This window comes from Equus asinus, chromosome 13 (genome assembly GCF_041296235.1).
Source record: "Equus asinus isolate D_3611 breed Donkey chromosome 13, EquAss-T2T_v2, whole genome shotgun sequence".
Taxonomy (NCBI): domain Eukaryota; kingdom Metazoa; phylum Chordata; class Mammalia; order Perissodactyla; family Equidae; genus Equus; species Equus asinus.
The window spans coordinates 12,463,250-12,484,693 of NC_091802.1; the positions used below are offsets into that span (position 1 = coordinate 12,463,250).

At 47.8% G+C, this 21,444-nt stretch overlaps 1 protein-coding gene across 1 annotated transcript; it reads right to left on the bottom strand.

Moving 5' to 3' along the window:
* Positions 1–413: 413 nt before the first annotated feature.
* Positions 414–21,411, bottom strand: PELP1 (proline, glutamate and leucine rich protein 1). The gene is made up of 17 exons (XM_014861461.3): positions 21,163–21,411; positions 13,482–13,546; positions 12,986–13,091; positions 10,496–10,645; positions 10,183–10,254; positions 5,790–5,849; positions 5,331–5,481; positions 5,030–5,159; positions 4,791–4,878; positions 4,233–4,321; positions 4,036–4,152; positions 3,757–3,904; positions 3,453–3,612; positions 2,689–2,744; positions 2,321–2,527; positions 707–2,188; positions 414–562 (listed from the first exon to the last, which is right to left on the bottom strand). The coding sequence occupies exons 1-17, from the start codon at positions 21,409–21,411 to the stop codon at positions 470–472; spliced, it is 3,423 nt and encodes a 1,140-aa protein (XP_014716947.1). The 3' UTR covers positions 414–469.
* Positions 21,412–21,444: the final 33 nt, after the last annotated feature.

Here is a 21,444-nt window from a genome sequence, read left to right on the forward strand (position 1 = left end):
CAGCCTACTCTTTCAGACCAAGGGCCTGTGTGTGCGCGCACACGCATGTTTACAGAGATTCACTCACTAGGACACTTAATCCCAGAAATTTCCCACACATTCCCACACCTGGATTACAACTCAAAAGCAGGGCTATGTCTTCTTACTCCTTGTAGTCTTAACCACACAGGCAACTCAACACATATTCAGCATCAGCAAGAGCAGAGGGTGAAAATTCTAAAATTCTGGCACTGACTTCCTGAGCAACAGGACAGTCCATTACTCCTGCAAGTCAATGGTTCCTCCTCTGTACAATGGAGACAACAGGACAGCTATACAGACATTTGGGGAAAACTATGGATACCTTGAAAAGCCCAGGAGACCTGGGGCCTTCTGGCTGGGGCCACAGCTGTGGCAAAAGGCAGAAGCAGCAATCAATATCCAAAGACATAACTTTATTGGAAACAAGTAGTGGGGATGTAGGAAAAAACTAGGAATCAGGCTCTGTAGCAGATGGTGGCTTCTCCTCATCAGGGGGACAATCGATGAAGTCAGCCAGCATGGCAGCTGTGTCATCCTGCTCCTTTTAGGGACAAAGACATAAGATTCAAAACAGTTAACACACATACACAGAAGAGTGAGTGGGTCAGGCTGGGGACAAACACAAGTAACTGCAATCCCTTTTCCTCCACACTCCAGAACCACCCTCCCTGCCTGGCCCACTCACCTTCTCCTGGAGAGCTGCCACCTCTGTCTCTGTCTCCATTTCTTCTGCTGCAGGTGGCTCTGGTAGGGGTGGTACCTTGTCATCCCCACCCTCAGTCCCCTCTTCCAGCAGGGTTGGGGGAGCAGAAGGCTCCTCTTCAACAAGCTCCTGAGGAGGTGGCCCTGCTGGGGGGCTCCCCCCTTCCTGCTCCACCTCCCCCTGGGAGGGGAGCACCTCAGGAGCCAGCGTGGGGGCTGTCTCGGCCCCACGCTCCTCCTCAACCCCTGGCTCCTCTACTTCCAACAGCAGCCCGGGTTCCGGCTCCGGTTCAGGCTGCACCTTGGGGGACTCGGCAGGGGGCAAAGCTGGAGGCAGGCTTGGGGGTGGAGGTCCAGCTTCGTCTACCTCCCCTCCTGCTGAGCCAAACTCCAGCTCTTCCACCTCTTCCAACTCCTCTTCCTCCTCCTCGTCCTCCTCCTCTTCTTCTTCCTCTAACTCACCCTCCTCTTCCTCAAATTCCTCCTCAAACTCTTCTTCCTCTTCTTCTTCCTCTTCAAAATACTCTTCTTCATCCTCTTCCTCTTCCTCAAAATCTTCTTCTTCTTCTTCCTCCTCCTCCTCTTCCTCTTCCTCTTCTTCCTCCTCCTCCTCCTCCTCATCACTGCTGTTGATATTAATAACTGTCAAATCTTCTTCCAGGGCTGGGGGTCCTCCCCCACCAGGAGTCCCTTCAGGGACCAACTGTGGTGGCGGGAGTGTCACAGGGCCAGGCACAGGAGGGGGTGGAGGCGGAGGGAGAGGCCCTGGGGCTGCGGGAAGCTCTTCAGGCTCCTCCTTGGCTGGCACAGGAGGGGAGGCTGTTGGCGGCCCAGCTGGGGCTACAGGGGGGGGTGTAGTGCCTGAGGGGGGTGGGGGCGGCAGGGATGGCAGCCCTTCAGGCACGATCACCACACTGTCATCAGAGTCGCTTTCCAAGGAGATCTCCACATCGGATGCCTCCTCCTTATCATAGTGGACAAAGGCTGGTCTGGGCATTCTTCCCCCGAAAGTTTCATCTGGTGGTATAGCAGGTGGAGGAGTGCCACTAGGCGCAAGGACAGGATCCTCATTTGAGGCTGCCCGGTGGTTCTCAGGGCCAGGAAGGAGCCGGGGGGGTACAGACACCAGGCCTGGGACAGAGAGGCCTAAGTGGTTGGCTGTGGCTGGAGGTCCAGGACGTGCTGGGGGCATTGGGCCCACTGAGGGCATTGGGCCCACTGAGGGCAATGGGCCCACTGAAGGCATGGGGCCTGCTGAGGGCACAGGGCCTGCTGAGGGCATGGGGCCTGCTGAGGGCATGGGACCCGGGGGATGGAAGGGTGCAGCCCTGAATGGAGATGGGGCCTCAGGAGGGGGAACTGGGGCAGACGTGGGGCAGGTGGGGCCCATGGACTGCAGGGGAGGAACCCGGGGGTGGGTCAGAGCAGCACAGGTCACCAGTGCTTCTGAGCAGAAAGAGGAGACCTGAGGAAAGAGGAGTAAGTGTAAGCATATAAGAATACAAGGTTTTGCGGCACCAGAGAGGGAGAGCCCACCAGCATCAACAACAAGAGAATCCAAAAACCAAAGAGGTACTCAGTCCCAGTCAGCAGGTACCTCGAGGCTGTCTTCTCTCTGGCCAAGGGAGAAGGCTTGCAGGGCACAGGCGAGAGGAGGTGGGCAGCGGGGAGAAGGTGCCAGTAGCAGAGCCAGCAGCAGGCGGTAGAGCTCATGGCGGCAGCGGGAGCTGGTATACGGGGAGCTGCCTAGAACCTCACCCTGCTGGACACCCATGACCAGGGGTAGGACCAGATCATGCAGTCTCTGAAAAGGACACAGGGCACACCTAGAGACATCACCGAGACTACCCAACCCTTCTCCAGGGCCTACCACCAAGTTTGAATGGACCCACCTCTGGGGACACCCCCAAACACGTACAGAGCAGTGGCCCCCACCAATCTCCATGGGGACCAGGCTCCACTAACCCTGTGAGTCTCCTCCTTGATGAGAGGCCCACACATGAGGATGGTCCGGCTGAGGCCTGGGGAAGGAGAATGGTGTCTAAGAGGCAGGCTACCAACAGGGTTAAGAACAAGGGCTTCTGAAGCACTCAGCCCAAGGTGAGCATACAGCTCTGCCCTGCCTAACTGGGACAAGTCACTTAATTTCTCTAAGTCTGTTTTTTCAACCATAAAATGGGGATCATAAAAGCACCTCTACTACATGGGGCTGTTGACAACATGTAAATGAGATGATGTAGGTACTACATTATAAATCTGCGTTTATGTATCCGGGGAGAGTTGGCGGGCTGTGAAATATATGGGACCCAATTGGAAGTCACCCATCTACTGAACAGTATCTGACTATACTTCTGCTTTCAGATTAGCGATTGTGTTGGAAGCAGAAAGCCCCACTGAGCAACCTGCCTGGGCAGAATGTAAGCTCCACAGGGCTCATTTTCCCCCACGCTGGAATAGTACCTGGCATGTAGAGAGGATATGCAAACAAAGATAAATGAGACTCTGGAGAAGCAGTGTAGACCCAGAACTCCCCATCCAACAGCAGGATCCAAGATTCTACCTGCAGCCCTGGTGGTTGCATGGCTGCTTCTGCTCCTTCCTTTGGCTTCTCTGCAGAGTTTTAGCTGATTCTGCAATTTACTGACGCCCTCCACTTCAACAACTTGTTTTGCGCTATATCCCAGGCCAACCCAGCGCCCCAAGAGTACAGAAACACAGGCCTCACCCACCTCTCAGGGCAGCCGCACACACATCGCTGTTGGCATTGCTCTCCCCTTTCCGGTGGCTGGGCGGCGCCATAGCCTCCCCAACATCCAGCTTTAGCTTCTTGGGAGCGCTAGGCTTCCCGGACTGTAAACCCCCATCAGGGCTTCCCCGAGGACTGCGCAGCTGGTGATGGAGGGAAACATAAATCACATACAGGGGCAAACAGGAAGGCAGGACAGAGGCAGGAGACAGTGTTTGGTGAGGAGGGTCATTAGGATAAGAGGCGCAGGATGAAAGTCCTGAGACAGGAGCAGAGGCCTCACTCACCTTCAGGGCATCAGCTGGGGGGGAGATGTCACTGAGCAGGTGGGTGAGCAGAGCCTCTCCCGAGGCTCCTCCCTGCAGCACTCCTGCCGAAGCCCCACACACCTGCACCCACAGCTCTAATACAGCGTACACTTTGGTCCGCATGGTGCTGTGGAGTGAGCAGAGGACAGTTCGTGAAAGGGAGTTGACATGCCAGATCCTGCCTCTCTTTCCTTGGTACTCTCAGCTCCTCGGAACCCCCAGCCCACCTGCACCCCTTCACCCTTCCGTGATGGTCACCTGTAAGGCCTCTCCTGGCCTGGAGAGAGGGTATCCCTACCAATGCTCCAGGCATTGAGGACCTGGGGAAGCAGGCGGCTGATCAAGGCCCCAAAGCGCAAGAGCCGGCCTCCACACCTAGGGGCAAAGACAGGACAGTGACCCCCGTTCCCAGCATGTCCCAGTCCCTTCACCACACCCTGCCCGATCCCACTCACGCAAGGATGAGCGCAGAGAGCAGGTCTAAGGCTTCAAGGTGGATAGAGGGCAGCAGCAGCAACCGCAGGGGACCATCTCCAAGCAAGCTCTGCAGAAAAAAACGGTAAGAGTAAGGAGTGGAGAAAGAAAGTGAGACACACAGAGAGAAACAGAGGCAGAGTAGCCGTGTGTGACTAAATACACGTGTACACAAAGGTACGGAGCCCACCGCTGACCCCAGCTCTCCCAACAAGATCAAACCCCCATCCTCTAAAACAGATCCTGAAAGGAGCATGAGGGGAAAGATGGCTGAACCTCTCAGTAATGACTCAGCCGACGCCAGCTGACCCCAGGGTAGCATCTGCTACAAGTGTTCCTGCAACATGTGAGAGAATCCACTCTGCTGTATACATGTGTCAGGAGAAGCACAGGGAATAATGGCATTTGGACGAAAGTAAGGAGATGTCCAGGACAACCTCAGGGAGGACATCATTTTGGGCGCCTTAGATCCTACTCTGCTTTCCTGGTTGTCCTGGTTCTTGAGGAAGGGCTGTGAACAGAGGACAAACTCCACTTACAATATTCTTGGCACTGATGCTGAGAGTCCGGCAGATAACATCCAGGATTTCCTGCACAGGGACGGACACAGGAGCCCCAAACTCAGAGCTAAAGAGAATCAGAGCAGGGAGACCCTCAGCGCAGGTTCCCCAGTGCAACTCCACACCCAACCTCAATCTCCTTCTTCATCATGAAGACAACACTCCATCTCAACCTTTCCTGCTCCAGGCCCTTGCTCCCCTCACACTCACTCACACACCTGAGCATGAGCCCCAGGCAGCGGGCCAGTCCAGAAAACCTCTGCCGAAGCCGGAGAAGGGCATGGGCATCACCATCTTCTGAGGGGGAGAGCAGCACCTCCACTCCAGGGCCTTCATACTGCATAGGAGCTGGACGGAAACACAACCACCTTCACACTCTAGGTCTTCCTACCATCCCCTCCTTTTTCATTTGTGGTGGATGATCCACCTATATTCTAATCCATTCTGCCAGAAATCAACTGCCCCGCCTCTCTGGGTCACCCTCCCAGTTCCCTCCTACCACGTCTCCAACCACCCTACCTGTTTCTGCTCCCTCGTACAGGGCCCCTAGCAGGCTGTGCAGTGAGGCCAACAAGCTGTGGAGCTCCTGCTCCCAGCTCTCGGTGTGCTTCAGGCCCTGGGAAAAGCCAGCCCCTAGAGAGGGCAGCCTGGAATAACACTCACAGGCCAACTGCAGAAGAAAGGTCAGAAACCTGGTCAGACAGGAATCCAGCCAGGCCACCAAACACCCTGACCCACCAATGCCTAGAAAGACGAAGAGCAAGGAGATCTCAGAGGAAAGATATAAAGGAACAACAAGGCAGAAGAACACAGGTGGAAAAAAGGAGGCAGAAGTCATGACTTGTGTATTTTGTGTATGCTAACAGGGAGGGAACCGGGAACACAGCCCAAAAGCAATAATAGAAAAGCTAAGAAGAATAGATAAGAGAAACTCCAGCTCAGATACCCCAGGCTCGCCATCTCCCCCTTCCCCTTTACCTGCTGGAGCTGAGGGCTCAGGGCATCCACTCGAGACAGGAAAAATGAGGCCAGCTTGCCCTGGGTTAGGGGGAAAGAGAGAAAGAGGCTGCTGAGTCAGTTCCAAGGGCCAGAGACGGACACCCTGCCCATGCCCAGCAGCAGAATCTAAGCCCAGGCCTTTTTCTGTCCTGCAGACACAGGAAGCAAAGCACTCTAAGAGGCATCAAGCCTGGGAGCAGACATGCTCTCACGGTAGAAAGACATCCTGAATGTCAGCTCTCGTCCTTAGCCTCCCTGTTCGGGGGGAAAGGGTCTGGCCTGTGCTCCAGACACTGGGCTCCCTCCTGCCAATTTAAAAGGACAGAGAGTACTGAAAAGCAGCAAGCCCATCCCCCAACTCCCTACCAGCTTAGACAAGAAGGGAGAGTCCAAGCTGGGAACTGAGGCACTAACCAGAGGTGTGAGGGCAGGACAAGTCAAGAGAAAAGGGAAGGCTGTGGAGCAGACTGAGACAGCACATCTCAGAGCAGTGACCTGTCTACTGGCACACATTTCCTCTGCCTGCTATGTGAAGGTGCTGGCACAGGAGTGTTTAACCTGGGGCTATAATTTATTCGGGGGTAGCATCAAAGGGGACTGTAAATAGGGATGTGAATGAAACGTTTTTTCATTTTCACTAACCCATAAGTGAAATGTAGAGTTTCTTTCAATTATACATTCAGACAAAAAGCTACAGTAGTATTACAGTACCTCTGACCATCACCAACAGAAGTCACTTATTTTCATTTCACATTAGAATTATAACAGGTATCTTGAAATATCATTCACATGCATCACCAATTTGAAATTTCAGTAGGTATCAGACCTGCTGCTAGATTTTGTAATTTGACATGTTAATAAAAAAACATACTACTCTATCACAACTTTTTTAAATGTACATTTCAACACAATCAGTTTCCCTTGCAACTCTCTGTATTTTATGAATTTAGAAACATTCTGAGAAGGGGTCCATGACACAAACAAGGGTAAGAAGACTGAAGTGGAACTGGAGAAAGGAAACAGGATTCCCACCTTCAGTGGGATGTAAGAGTTACTGAGGAAGACAAGCTCAGTGTATGGAACCAACAGTGGCACCACACCAAGAGGCAGGCAGAGGGAGAGTCAAGAGGCATTGATGCTGGAAGGCAGGACTCAGCTGAGCTTAAAAGAAAGGAGAGAATCCAGTCAACAAGACTAGAGAGGGAAAAACACTGTGAGGAAAACTAGACTCAGGAGATGCTCAGAGAAGCAGGCTGAGGCCTTAAATCCCAGGCTAGTGAGTATGGACGTGATGGGGGCAGGTGCATCACTTGAACAGGAAAACCTCGGGAAGACAAATTGGCAGGAGCCCCAGGGACTCGGCAGAGGACTTAGGGGAGCACAGGAGGAGCGGAAGCCGTCAGTGTGTGGTTCAGAAACCAACCCTCCAAGGACTCCCTCTCATCCACCTTGCGGCAGGAACCACATTTGGTTTCCCCCGTTACACTCCAGGGTTCTCACTGACCAGCAGACAAGCACTGTTCTAGCTGATCCCAGGGTAGAAGACCTAGAAGCATTTCCCTTGAGATCCAGAAAGCACTTTCATGTCTGGTGTGCTAGGGTTTGGAACACTTCAAACCAAAAGCAGTAACCACCCACAGGTCTCCTGATTCACCAACTTCTCCAAGGACAATATTCCTTAGTGAGCTGCCAAAGCCCAACTACAGTGGCACTCAGTCCTTTTGGCCAACTTACTGCTCAAGCTATCCTTGAGACTCTAGCTCAAAAAGCTGGCCTGAGGCCAACAGAAGTCTGCTTATATGACAGCAGTAAAGCAGAGTACAAGGACACGGCTCTGAGCACAGGTCTATCGCAGGTGACCCACAAAGCAAACCAAAGCAATGGCTCACTTGGAACATTTCACCTGAAACGCAAGCGCACATGCAAACATGCACGCACACACATATATACATACACACAAATACACACACACACATCCTGGGTAACTCTCAAGAGTGAGGTTAGTCTTCCCACTTATTCCAAGGAACTAGTAATCAACTTGGCGAGGAGGAGGAGGTAAGGCCTCTAGAGGACAGACCTCAGAAACTCAGAATGCTTAATATCATTTGGGAGGAGTAATTCTGAGCTTGGAGACTGCAACTGTCCTGGGAGCTTCTGGGGGATGGGAGAGAGAACAGACAAACATTCCAAAATAGCAATTATCAGTTTCCTAAGTACTGGTCTCCAGGATTTTCCAAGTACAAATTGCTCCTGGGGCCTCTGCACAAAACAGTCTTATCTGACATGTTGGCAGTAGACAAAGCCAAAATCATCAAGAGAAGCAAATTCTCCAGATGACCCTATATTCTTAGGGGAAAAAAGGCATACACACCCTGTAACAACATATGAAAATTTTTTTGTTTGGTTTGGAAAGGGTACTCAAAATGCCAGTCATAAGTTCAAAAACTACACATCTGACAAAAGGTTGTGAATTACAGATGAATTCTCCTGACCCCTCAGATCGAAAATTAAGAGGCACTAGCAGAGGAAAAACTTGGTATTCTAGTCTCCCTGACTATTCACATCTTGATCCTGCAGGAAACACTCAATTCTCCCTCCACTTTCGTGGGAGGATTCAGGTAGATACAGCAAACCCCAGAGTGAGCTGAATCAAAAAGACATTTGCAGTAAAACCTCACAAACTTTGACCAATGAGAGGTCAGGGACAAAGATCTAGCCTGTATAATTTGAGAAGTTAATTTACAGAGCATTTTAGAAGAAATGCACTTTTTACTAAACTTAGTAAAATTTTAGTAGAGAAACTACTAAAATCCATGAGTTACTCCAAATGCCTTCTTGAGAAAGTTCTGTCCTGCCTACCCAAAGATTCTACTACCTTCATTAGTGGCAATCACATGAAAACAAAGAACATAATGCCATGTTCACTGAGGAACATCTGCTCTCGGACTTTTCAAATACTGCAAGTAACCAGTTACTAAAGCCTCGGCAGACGCTACCCCCAGATCACAGCACACACGTCCACGGAACTCCACGTCTGGCTTACAGTGCTTCTCTAGTCACCGACAACAGATCAGAGCTGGCATGAGTGTTGAAGCCTATCTGCCGATCCTGTCTACATTCTTGAAAGTGTCCAGGGAGCCTGGTTTAGTGGAAAAAACATGGCTTGAAGCGTAAACAGATCTGGCTCACACCCTGGCTTTACAGCTACCTGATACCTAAGCTTGGGTTGGGTTAAGTTAGTTAAACCACTCTGGGCCTGTTTCCTCCTCCATTTAATTCGGTGACACTAACTCCACAGAATTACTGTAATAATGAAATGACACAACACATCTTAGACATTCAGCAGAGTGCCTGGCACATAGCGGGTACCCACTAAATACCAGTTCCCTTTCCCTTTCTTTTACTTTCTTGATTTGGTCATAGGACCATGGGATCTTACTTTCAAGATCATTTGAATGGCAAACTTCCCCTTAATTGATAATACTGATGACCAGTACAGTTAACCACACCACTTATACAAAAAAATTACTAATTTGCCACTAATTCCAGTCCTCCATAGACTTGTGCTTCCATCTGAGTAAGAGGATGTCCAACGGTTTGTCAAGCAATAATGAGAATAACACAAGGGAGAATATGCAATCTACAGGAAAACAGTTGCCTGTTCTTAGGTACTAGGTGGCATCCAATCATACTGCAAACAGACGTGCCGATTACAAATAGCCCTTTAACTGTTACTGCTTTGGCAGAATTTGTTAACCATTCATATTTGTTATTGTATTTCCTTGAAAATGAAACTGATTCTTTCACTGACCTCCTCCCTCACCTGACCCTCGTACAGCCTGCCTGTGCGACCTAACAAGGCTTTGGTGTATGGCCACCTCGTATGGGTCATGACAGCTGGGGGAAAGGGTGGGGAAGTGACAGAGGGAGTTTAGTCAGGAATAAAGGAGAGAGAAGCGTTGAGGAAGTTGATATAAGGAAGCAATAAATCAGGAAGGCTTCCTGGAGGAAATTACAAGAGCTTTAGAAACAAAGTAAAACAGGATGGTAGAACAATGGATAGGGCATTCTAGAGGTACAGGGAAGGCAGGGCAGAAAGGAGGAGTTCAGGGTTAAGAGCCTGGGCTTTGGCATCAGACATAGGTTCTGATCTCTACTTATCTTGTACAAGTTACTTAATTTCAATTTCTTTATCTGTGAGGATTAAATGAGAATGCATTTAAAATGCTACAAGGTGGTACAATTGTAGCTGTGGAGCTAAGTGAGGAAACAATCAGAAGACAAGTGCTTAGAAATCCCAGTAATGGAATCCGAAGTAAGACAGTCATCAAGGTTTACGTAGGTGGGAAGAGGAGTGTCCACGAATACTTACTTTGAGAGACCCACAAGCCCGAGGAAAATAGGTCATACAAGCCTTCATTCCCTCCAGTGCTGAGAGCTCACACTGTGGGAAAAACAGAAAGTAAGCAAAGGCAAGAGCCCGACACCCCTACAGACCCCATCTCCACCACGCCACCCCTCAGGTCCCTTCTCCATACACTTTTCCTCGGCCCTTCCCTCTTCTCACTTCTTCAATCCTATTCCTTAATCACTTCCCATCACATTCTTTAATCCAGTCGGTGTGAGTGAGGGCAAGCACCACAAGAGGCCAAGGGTCGGGGGGATGGGGGAGGGAGGTGTCTCACCTCTGGTCTGAGGCCCAGAAGAGAGGTGAGAAGGCCAGGGAGGTGGTTCATGGAGATGTCCCGGAAGAGGGTAGGAAGCTGGGCTGCATATCGAAGCAGGTCCCTCAGGACGGCCACAGCCAACTCCATTGTGGGGGGCGAGTCCTGGGACTAAAGAGCAACAACACCCCAAGTTCTCAACCTCACCTTCATGGTCACCAAGAAGAGATCCTAACATCTTGAAAGGATTGCCTATCTCCGCTATTCCCATTCCTTCTCCCACTCACTTCTCATTCAGGTCAATCTGGCCTTAGTGTCCACAACTCCACCAAAAACACTTTCACTATAGTCTTATAACCCTTGAGTTCCTAAATCTGATAAACAATTTTCAGGGGCCAGCCCCGTGGCCGAGTGGTTAAGTTTGTGTGCTCCGCTGTGGCGGCCCAGGGTTTCACTGGTTCAAATCCTAGGCGTGGACATGACACCACTCATCAGGCCACGCTGAGGCGGAGTCCCACATGCCACAACTAGAAAGACCCACAATTAAAAAAGTATACAACTATGTACTGGGGGGCTTTGGGGAGAAGAAGAGAAAAAAAAAAAATTTCAGTCCTGGTCTTGTTCCACCTCAGAGGGGCATAAACAGAAGGGAGTCCCCTCTCTTCTCTGAAGTACTCTTCCCTCGGATTCCATCCAACCCACAGCCCTGGTTTTCTGCTGCTCTGTCCCAGTCTCCTTTGTAAGCTCATCTTCCTCTACCCGACCATTAAACGTGGAGTGCCTTAAATCTAGTCTGGACACGTACTCAACTTGATCATCTCATCCTCACCCTCAGCTTCAACTGCCATCTAAACGCTGAACACTCCTCCATTGTAAAACACATTGACTGAAGCCCCTACCCACTGAACCCTCAAGGTTGTACCCTACGACATCGGGCCACTTCCACTTGCACCAGATCAGAGGCACGCTTACTAAGAGGGCTCCCACTCAATGACCAAGGCCACGCTTACAGTACTTTCACACACACACACCCCGACCCTGGCTGCCTTCCAATGTTCTGAAATCCAGGAGTCCTCCTGGACACATCCCCTCCCTGACCCTATTCCATCATCCAGACATGTCCACTTTGCCTCTCAATCTCTCTGGAACTCATCTACTTCTCATCATTTCTACTTCCACCATCCTAGTCCAAGCTACTGGGAACATTCTCTGAGGGTATTTCAGTAGGCTTCTACATGGTCTTTCTGCTTCCAGTCTGGCTCCTTTCTAATTCTTCTCCACACAGCAGCCAGTGTTATTCCCAAATGAAAATCTGATCATGTCACCACCACCACCATCACGACCACCTCCTCACCCCTACTCAAAACCATCTATGAATTCCCACTATTCCAAGAATAAAAGCCAAACTCCTTAACATGCCTACAACACCATACATGTCTTGGTCCCCATCTACCTACTTCCCCAGTTGCTTCTCATCAACCCCAGCCACATGAGCTTGCCTCTAATTCTTCAGATGAGCCAAACTCCTCTTCTCTCAGGGATTTTGCACACTTACAACACTTACAAAACCTTCTCAGCCCAATTTACTCTTATTGATCAGTTCAGAGAAGCCCTCCCTGAGCCACTGACCCTTATCACCATTGCCCACGCCGCCCGAGTCCGGGTCAGATTCTCTTGCTGTTAAATGTCCTTAGAGCACTGTATTCTTTACCTCGATAGAACATGCCACCGTTTATCATTTCCCACTCATTGTATAATTATTCGATTAAAGCTTCTTCCACCAGAACAGGGATCAGCAAACTATGGTCTATGGGTGCCTGTTTTTGTACGGCCCACGAGAGAATGGCTTTTAAAGGGTTGGAAAACAAACAAAGAAATAATATGCGACAGAAACCATATGTGGTTTGCAAAGTCTAAAACATTTACTGTCTGTAAACATTTACTTCACAGAAGGTGTCCCAATCTCTGCGCTAGACCCTAAGCACCGTGAAAGCAGGGTCCACGTACATCTTACCACTGTCTCCCCAGAGCTTAGCAGACAGCCTGCCACATGTGCTCACAATATGCTTGTTGACGAACTGAGTAGAGATGCCATCAAAGGATACAAAAGTTACATCCTTTTAAGTTAATTAATTAATTTAATTAATCCTTTTAATTTTACGAAGGTAAATTAAAATGTTAAAAGAGGAAAAAAAGAGTAGGAAAAAAACCCAAACACCTGGAAAAAAAAAAACAGAGATGTCACTCATCAGAAAAGCTAACGAGGAAGTGAAACAGTCAGAGGTTACAGTGTGTTAAAGGTCGGATGAATTAAAATCACCCAGTAGACAAAAATAACAAAAGGTTTAAAAGGACATTTCTATGTGAAGATTATCCTTCCTGCTATCAGGAAACTGCTTCTAATTATTCTATCCTCAGAGCTAAATGTCCAAGCCGCAAGAACACACCACATCCAGAATGAAGGGATGACTGGGGGAGGGAGAGGAGGCAGGGTGGCAGCTGAATCCTTACCTGCAAGACCTGCTGAATGCTCCGAAGCCAAGAGACACAGTGCTGCTGGAACATCTCTGTGGGGCTCTCCCCCACCAGCAGGGACAGCAGACATAGGCCCTCAAACCTTGTAAGACAGAAGTGAGTGATGATAAGTGGGTGGAGGCCAGACTTCAGAAAAAGCTATTTACCGCTCTTTTACTCTCACTGGGCTAGAGTAACACGTCACGTCCAGATCCACTGTGGTTTCTAACTCCTGAAATACTTGGAGGACTTGAAGTGAGGTGCGGGTAGCAAGGAAAGAAGGGAACCGTGGCATCCCAGGTGAGGCACAGGAAGCTCGGGAGCTGGAACAGGTCGGGCTCAACTCAAGTGAGCTCATGAAAAGAATGAACTCTCCACCCTCTTGGGAATGGAGAGCTCTCCTCAATCCATAGGGTGTGACAACGGATGGACAGATGTACAGCCCACTTCCTAAGGAAACACCCCTGGGAAAAAAACAGGGTTAAAGACTTACCGAGTTTTGATAGAACCAAGACGTGCATTACTGAGACCCACCAACGCCCCAACAGCCGAAAGGTTCTGGAAGAAAGCAAACAGGGAAGTGAGTCAGGAATAGGATTCTAAAGACACAGGAGAACTTCTCCAAGCCCTTCCCTGCCCCACCATCTATGAAGGATTTTCTGAAGTCACGCCTCCTTTGAGGCCAAAATCCCATTCCTCTAGAGGCCTTCAGCCTTTGCCCTATTTTCAGCAGGTGAAAAAAACACAGCAGCCTGTCCCAGAAGCTTTCTTCAAGTTCCATCTTGCCTGACCCCTTCTTTCACTTCCCACTCAACAAATTAGCGCTATGCAGAGAACAGCCCAACTCATTCAGCTACCAGACTTCAAGGACAGATGTCCTTCACCTCATACGCCAAGACAGCACCTAGCGCAAAGGAGACATCCATAAATGCTTGCTGAAAGGATGCTGAACTCAGCCGTCATGCTTCTTCCTTCACCCCCAAACAAATCCTCCTCCTCCTGTTCCTGGCTTCCTTAGAGCTGTTAAGAACGCCAACACAGACTAGTGAACCAGAGCCTCCTTCCAACCCTCTCCTTCTCTCACATTCTGGGAGCCCTGAAAGAGGCTTCCTCCCTGGTCCTCTCACAAGTAATCTCTCCATCCCTTGAATGGCCAGACTCCTCTACAGCCCCTGTATCACCCTAACCGTACTCACCACTCATTCGTTCAAGAAACCCATATTATGCACTGGGACAGATGAAGGAATACAGAGCTGAATAAATACAGAACTCCCTGCTTTCACAAAGGGAAATGTTCACTCACTGATTCAGTAAATGTTTATGTAACACCTACTTCATCAGGTGAGACATTGTTTTTGGTGCTGGGGAGCTTATATTCTAGTTAGAGGAGACAGAAAATAAACAAGTGACCAAATAACAAATAGTATGTTAGATGGTGCTAAGTGCTATGGGGAAGAGAAAAGCAGAGTAAGAAAGAAAAGGAGAGCCCGGAGTAGGGAAGAGAAGTAGTATCTTATGTGGAGTGGACACAAAAGCCCTCCCTAAAAGGCCACTGGAGCAGAGACCTAAAGGAAAGTGAGAGCAAGACATACCGATACCCTCATACAGTACTGGTAAGAATGTAAAATGGTGCAACCACTTTGGAAAACAGTCTAGCAGTCCTCAAAAGGTTATACATAGAGTTAACACATGACCCAACAATTCCACCCTAGGCATATACCCAAAAGAAGTGAAAATATACATTCTCATGAGAACCTGTACACAAACGCACATAGCAGCATTATTCATAATAAGCCAAAAAGTGGAAACAACCCAAATGTCCATCAACTGATGAATGAACAAAACACAGTACAGCCACACAATTGAATATTATTCAGGCATAAAAAGGAATGAAGTTCTGAGACATGGATGAACCTAAAACATTATGCTAAGTAAAAGATGCCAGACCCAAAAGGTCATATTTTGTATGATTCATTTATATGAAATAGTCAAATAGGCAAATCTATAGAGACAAAAAGTAGATTAGTGGCTGCCTAGGGCTGAAGGGCAGGGAGGGGGTAGGGGCAAAGAGGGATTGAGCACCAGTGGGTACAGGGTTTCCTTTCAGAGTGATGAAATGTTCTAAAACTCATCATGGTGACGGTTGCACACTCTGTAAATATACCAAAAACCATTGAATTGTACACTTCAAAAGAGTGAATTATACATGTGCATTACATCTCAACAAAGCTGTTTATAAAAAGGCATACTGTTAACAACAACAAAAAATGTTTAGGGAAAAGGCAAAGGTCGTGAAATGACAGCACACTTGGTATATCTGAGGAACAGCAAGGAGGCAAATTGTCACAGGAGAAGAAGAAGCGAGAGAGAGAGGAATAATAAAGGTGAAGGTCCCAGCAGCAGGGCAAAACCTTGTAAAGTCATAGAGGCAACTGCTGGGTTTTACTGTGAATGAGATAAAAACCATGGGAGGAGATGGGAATTTGGGGCAGAGGAAAGCTATTACCTGACTTATGATTTATTTTTTAAAACACATCAACGAGACTTGAGTTGCCTTGTTGAGAAGGCAGAAGCAGAGAGAAGTAGGAGACTACCATAATAATCCAGGAGAGAGATGAGGCAGCTTAAAGAGGCTGGTAATTCTGGGGACACAAAGCATCAAATTCTGGATATATTCTGAAGGTGCAGCCAACAGAATTTGATAACAAACTGGATACGCGTGAAAGATAAAGGCAAAGATAATTCCAAGGTTTTTCACTGAAGCAACTAGCCATTTACTAGGAAGGGGAATACTGCAGGAGGAGTAAGTTTTGGAGGTGAGAATCAGGAATGTTAAATCACATATGTTAAATCGAGGATGTCTATTTAACATCAAAATGGAGATGCCAAGTAGATGTTGGGTAGATGAGTCCAGAATTAGGAGAAATCCTGGTTAGAGTATTTGGGAGTTGTCAGTCATGAGGCTGGACCAGCTCACCCAGGAAGTGAGTGTAAACAGAGAAAAAGCGCAGTACGAGCACTAGGTTCTTGGGTACTCAAACACCTAGAGTTCAGAACAGTGAGGGGGGGAGCCAGTAAAGACAACTAGAAAGGAGTGACCAGTATGGTAAGAGGAGAATCAAGAGAGAGTGGTATCCCAAAAGCCACATGAGGAAAATTATGCAAGAAGGGGTGATCAACTGTATCAAATACTACAGACAGATCAAGGAATATGAGGACCCAAATTTGACCTTTGAACTTGATATCCTGACGGTCACTGCTGACGTTCAAGAATTACCATATGACCCAGCAAAAAGCTATTTCAGTGAAGTGGTTAGGCTGAAAGCCTAAATGGAATGAGTTCTATGGGACAACCATTATAGTAATAATTCATTCAGGGAAGAATCTTTAACGGATGCTCAAACAGGAGAGAGAAAGGCTGACAAGACACAGACAGTTATATCATCTCCTCACAGGACACTTACTAATTACAAAAGGAAAAATTCTAACTTTATAATGAAGCAACCACCCTAACCCAGTAATCAAAGTTAACATCACCAGTAATGAAACAGAGACATTATGTGCCTCCTATATGATGCAGCAAGAATGTCACCTCACTTCTGCAGTATTCCTGCCAAAAATGCATAACCTGGATCTAATCATCAGGAAACAGCAGATAAACCAAACTGAAGGACATTCTCTAAATACCTAACCTGTACTCTTCAAAAATGTCAAGATCCTAAGACAAAGACTGAGGAACTATTTCAGGTTAAAGACTAAAGAGACAGGACAACTCGATACAATGTGTGATCCTACAGTGAAGCCTGAACTAGAAATTGTTCTTTTGCTAAAATGACACTTTGAGGATAACTGACAAAACTTGAATAAGGCCTATAGATCAGGTGCTTCATAGCATCAATGTTAATTTTCTGATTTTGATGACGGAATGTGGTTATGTAAGGGAATGTCCTTGGTTTTTAAGGAAATACACACTGAAGTATCCAGAGGTAAAAGGCATTATGTCTGCAACATCTTCAGACATGGACTCAGAAAAAAACATACACAGAATGAGAAGACAAATATGCATCTTAAATGCTGATATTTGGAGTACCTAGGTGAAGGCTATATTCTTTCAAATTTTCTATACACTTTAAATTATTTCAAAGTAATGTTACAAAAAGAAGAAGAAGAATGGGAGAAGAATCAGAGACAGAAGTGCAAACTATTCTTTTGAGGAGTTTTGCCATAAAGAGAAGTAGAGAAGTGGGGCAGGAGCTGGAGGGGGATTTTTTTAAAAGCAGCTTTGAGCTGTATGCTGATGAAAATGACCCAACAGAGGGGGAAAATGTGATGATGGAGAAGTGGCGCAGAACTGCTGAAGCGGTGCACCTGTGTAAGTGGAGGGGGATAGCCAGCGCACAAGCAGAGGGTTGGCCTTAAACAGGAGCATGACTAGCTCAGCCCTAGTGGTGGGAGGCAAGGCAGAGCACATGGGCACAGACACAGGTAACTAGCAGATAGGGTGGTTGGAGCCTATGGGAATTCCCATCCAACTGTTTCTGCTTTCTCAGCAAATGGGAAGCAAGGTCATCAGCTAAGAGTGAGGATGGAGAGAAGTAATCAGAGATTGTCGAGGAAAGTGGAAATATAACAGGATTGCTAGGCAACACTAAGCGTCCACTTGAGATGATGATGGCCATGAATTTAAAGTGAGACTAGTCAGCAAGGATACATGTTTTTCTCCAGATATACTGAGCTGTGCAGGTGCGGGCACAGAATAAACAGAGTTGGATTTAACATAGACAGGATATTGCGAGGCAAGTACACTGAAGGGAGAAGGGCAAGGAAGTGATCATAACAGAACTTAAACTGGGTAAGAAGGGAAGAGAGAACAGGACAGATAATAAGTTAATTTCTTTCAAATAGTGAGAAATGCTAGGAAAGCAACAGAACAGGATAATGTGACAGAGAATGACTGGAACGGGAAGGACTACTTTATTTCAAGACGGGGTGGTCAGGAAAGGCTCCTCGGAAATGGTGACATGTAAGTTGAGACCTAAATGAGAAGCTCACCTTCCCATGAGATCCCAGCAGACTAAAGGAACAACAAGCAAGGGCCTCAGCATGCTCCAGAAACGAGATTAGCTTGGGTGGCTGGAGTACAGTTCAGACAGACAGGGAGTCTTACGAGATGAGGTCAAGAGGTAAGCAGAGGCCACACTATATAGGGCCTTGTGCAATAAGTTACTGGAGGATTTTAAGCAGAATGCTGTAATCTTATTGATATTTTTTAAAAGCTCACTGGGTGCCGGCCTGGTAGCACAGCGGTTAAGTTCACACATTCCGCTTCAGCAACCCAGGGTTTGCCGGTTCGGATCCCTGGTGCGGACTTACGCACTGCTTGTCAAGCCACGCTGTGGCAGGCATCCCACATATAAAGCAGCGGAAGATGCGCATGGATGTTAGCTGAGTACCAGGCTTCCTCAGTAAATAGAAGATTGGTGGCAGATGTTAGCTCGGGTCTAATGCTCCTCAAAAAAATAAATAAAATAAAAGCTCACTGGTTACTGGCTGGGGAATGGAATAGTACAAAGCCCTAGGGATACAAGGCAGAACAAGACACCCTGCTCCTTAAAGCACGTGCAGTTATAGGGGAAATGAGATCTGAGATTTGCTTTAAAATGCCCCTGGGGGCATTTTTGCCCCCGAGGGCAGAGTTGGGATGGTGGGAATGAAACAAGACTGGTAAAATGTTTCTTGTTAAATTTCAGTGATGGGGACAGCACAGGGTGGAGAGGTTCAAAACACTATTTTTTCTACTTTTGTGTAATCTGATATTTTCCATAAGTTTTTTTTTTAATTACACACAAAAACAAAACAAATCAAAGCCTAGTTGTGTAGGTGTGGTAGAAGGACGTTGTACGTATACATAAAATAAATGAATGGATCATTTCAATATGGTGTAATAAAGAGCAGCTAATCACACCTGTTTGGGGAAGGTCTCCCAAAGGCAGCCACAAATAAGCAGAGAATTGAAAAGATTTTTGGAGGGAGCCGGGAGGCAGCACAGGGAGGGATTCCAAGCAGAGAACAGTAAGTGCAAAGACCCTGAGGCAAGAAAGCCCAGGTACTGAAGGACTTTAAAAGGTAGAAAACAGGATTCGAATTTTACTTTAGAAAGTTCACTCCAGCTGCTGTGTGGGGAATGGGTTAAAAAGAGCAAGACTGAGGGCAAGGAGACCAGTTAGGAGATTGTTGCTATAACCCAAGCTAGAAATTGTGAACTGTGCTAAGGTAGCTCCATCTCGGAACTGCTGAGTTTGCAGTATCTGTGCGAAAGCAAAGTTGGTGGTTAAGCCTAGATAGAGGGACCAATCAGTGGATCTCTTTTTCTCTCAAGCTCCAAACCTATTTACTTACCTTGATTACTCCTCTCAACTAGACTAGAAATTCTCCGAGGGAAAAGACTATGTCTTATTTATCTACCTGGAGATGAGGAATAGTACCTAACAGATAACAAATACTCAGTAAATGTTGAATGAAAATCTCCAGGGAAGGGAAGGAAACACGCCACACACTTCCATTTACTGAGGACCCAATGCAAGAGACACAAGTAGAAAAAATTTCAAGGCAAGATATACCCAAAAATGTGGTTCTGGCAATACTAAAGGGAGAGTCTAGTTTCCCACATCACCCCTAGCTGCTTTACTCAAAATCCTACTCGACTGTAGACACTTAGAGGAAATAAGCAAGACATTAAGTTCATGTAGCTCCCCTTGAAGAAGGAGGGGAAGAACTGAAAGAGATGATGAAGAAAATCACACATTTATGGGCAGAATAGATACTATTTCAGAAATATTTAGGAACCACATGAATTTAGAGGAGGAAGATGTAGAGGGAAGAGAAAATATACAAATCAGCTCCTGCTTCTGAAACTGGGCTGAGAAAGCAGATAGTTTTGCCACCCTCAACAATGAGGAGTAATGTTAATATAAATAATAAATGAGGTTGTCCCTGAGAAATTTGGGGCTAAGATTATTGAACCACCTAGCAGGTTGTAACAATCCTCTTCCTGGAAGGAAGCATAGAGCTGGGAGGGTCCCACTAATACAGGTTGAGACAGAGAAGACCTCAAGTAATGAGGGTTGGAGGATGCACAGAATTTTGGAGAGGGTTAGGGAAGAGGACGGAGGGAGGAGATATGTTATTTCTTGTTAAAATCAGTGCCTTCACCTAGGCAAGATGATAGAGCCTCAAGCTGGGATGCGGACAACGGGAAAGATATAGAAACGAATGAACAGATCAGAAAGCTACTCAGAGGAAAAAAATCAACAGGACTTGATAGACTGCATACTAAGGTGTGTGAACAAGAAGAAAAGTATTTAGGATGACACTTAGGTTTCTAGCTTGCAGAATTTAATAGATGTCAGATACTACTCTTAGTATAATCCAAACGCCCCTTCTAAGCTAGTCTACAAAGCTCTGTATGGTCTATCCACTGCCTACCCTACCTCACCAGCCTCATCACACCCACTCTCTTCCCCTCCACCTCTGAGCTAAAGGCACAATGCCTTTCTTTTCAGCTGTTCCCTCCCACAGGGCCTTCCCACATGAGCTTTCCACTGACTGAACCAACCCTCTCATTTTCTTTCCCTAGCCAACCCCTACTCATCCTTAGGGGTCTCAGCTTAAACTCCGGTACATCAGGAAAACCTCTGCGATTCTCCAGATCAGGTTAGAGCTCCGTAATATACAACGCTCATAGTGTTTCCTAACATTTTGGCCATCGCCATCGCATCTGTAACTGGAGCGCCCAGTACTTGACGCTCAGTAAGAGCTCAGTAAATATTTGTTGAATATGTCCATTAACTCAGTCGAAACAACTCCAAAAAACAGATAACACCGGAGGAAAAAGAAGCTAAAGATCATACGTCTAGTGAGTGACGGGACCTGGAATCGAATCCATTCCCGCGTGACTACTAACAGCCCAGCAACAGAGAAATGAGGCCCTTCCTTTTCCCTGAGTTTCTACTCGGGGCTGATAAAGGAGAAATGCGTGAAATTCATCCAGCACGACACCTAGATGCGGTTTCTGCCCCCAACTCTCCTTCCCTCCACCTCCCTACCGTGACCCGGCGCACAGGTGCGGCGCCAACCTTCCAACAGAGCCTCAGGCACGCGGGCCACAGACTCACCTGGGCCCCGCCCACCGTCCCATGCAGCCGCAACAGGCACATGAGTCCGGGCAAGTGTGCGGCCGAGCGGACGTGAGGATGCACGGGAGCAACGGTAGACCCGGCTCGCGGCTGCAGCAACCCAGACACGCTCTCCAGCAGCAGCAGGCGGAGACGCGGGCCCGAGGCAACAGCCGAGAGACCCCCGGTCCCGCCGGCAGCCCCAGCCGCGGAGCCCGCAGAGGGCCCACTAAGAACGGCTGCCGCCATCTTCACCGGGGCTCTGGTGGCGGCGTGGCGCGA

Excerpts from the sequence above, each read along its gene's own strand:
- PELP1 (XM_014861461.3), bottom strand. The coding sequence starts at position 21,411 with ATGGCGGCAGCCGTTCTTAGTGGGCCCTCTGCGGGCTCCGCGGCTGGG. Across the intron at positions 10,255-10,495 it reads TTCTGGGCCTCAGACCAGAG|TGTGAGCTCTCAGCACTGGA; the intron begins GTGAGACACCTC and ends TTTTTCCCACAG. Across the intron at positions 3,905-4,035 it reads GGCCAGGAGAGGCCTTACAG|CACCATGCGGACCAAAGTGT; the intron begins GTGACCATCACG and ends CTCACTCCACAG.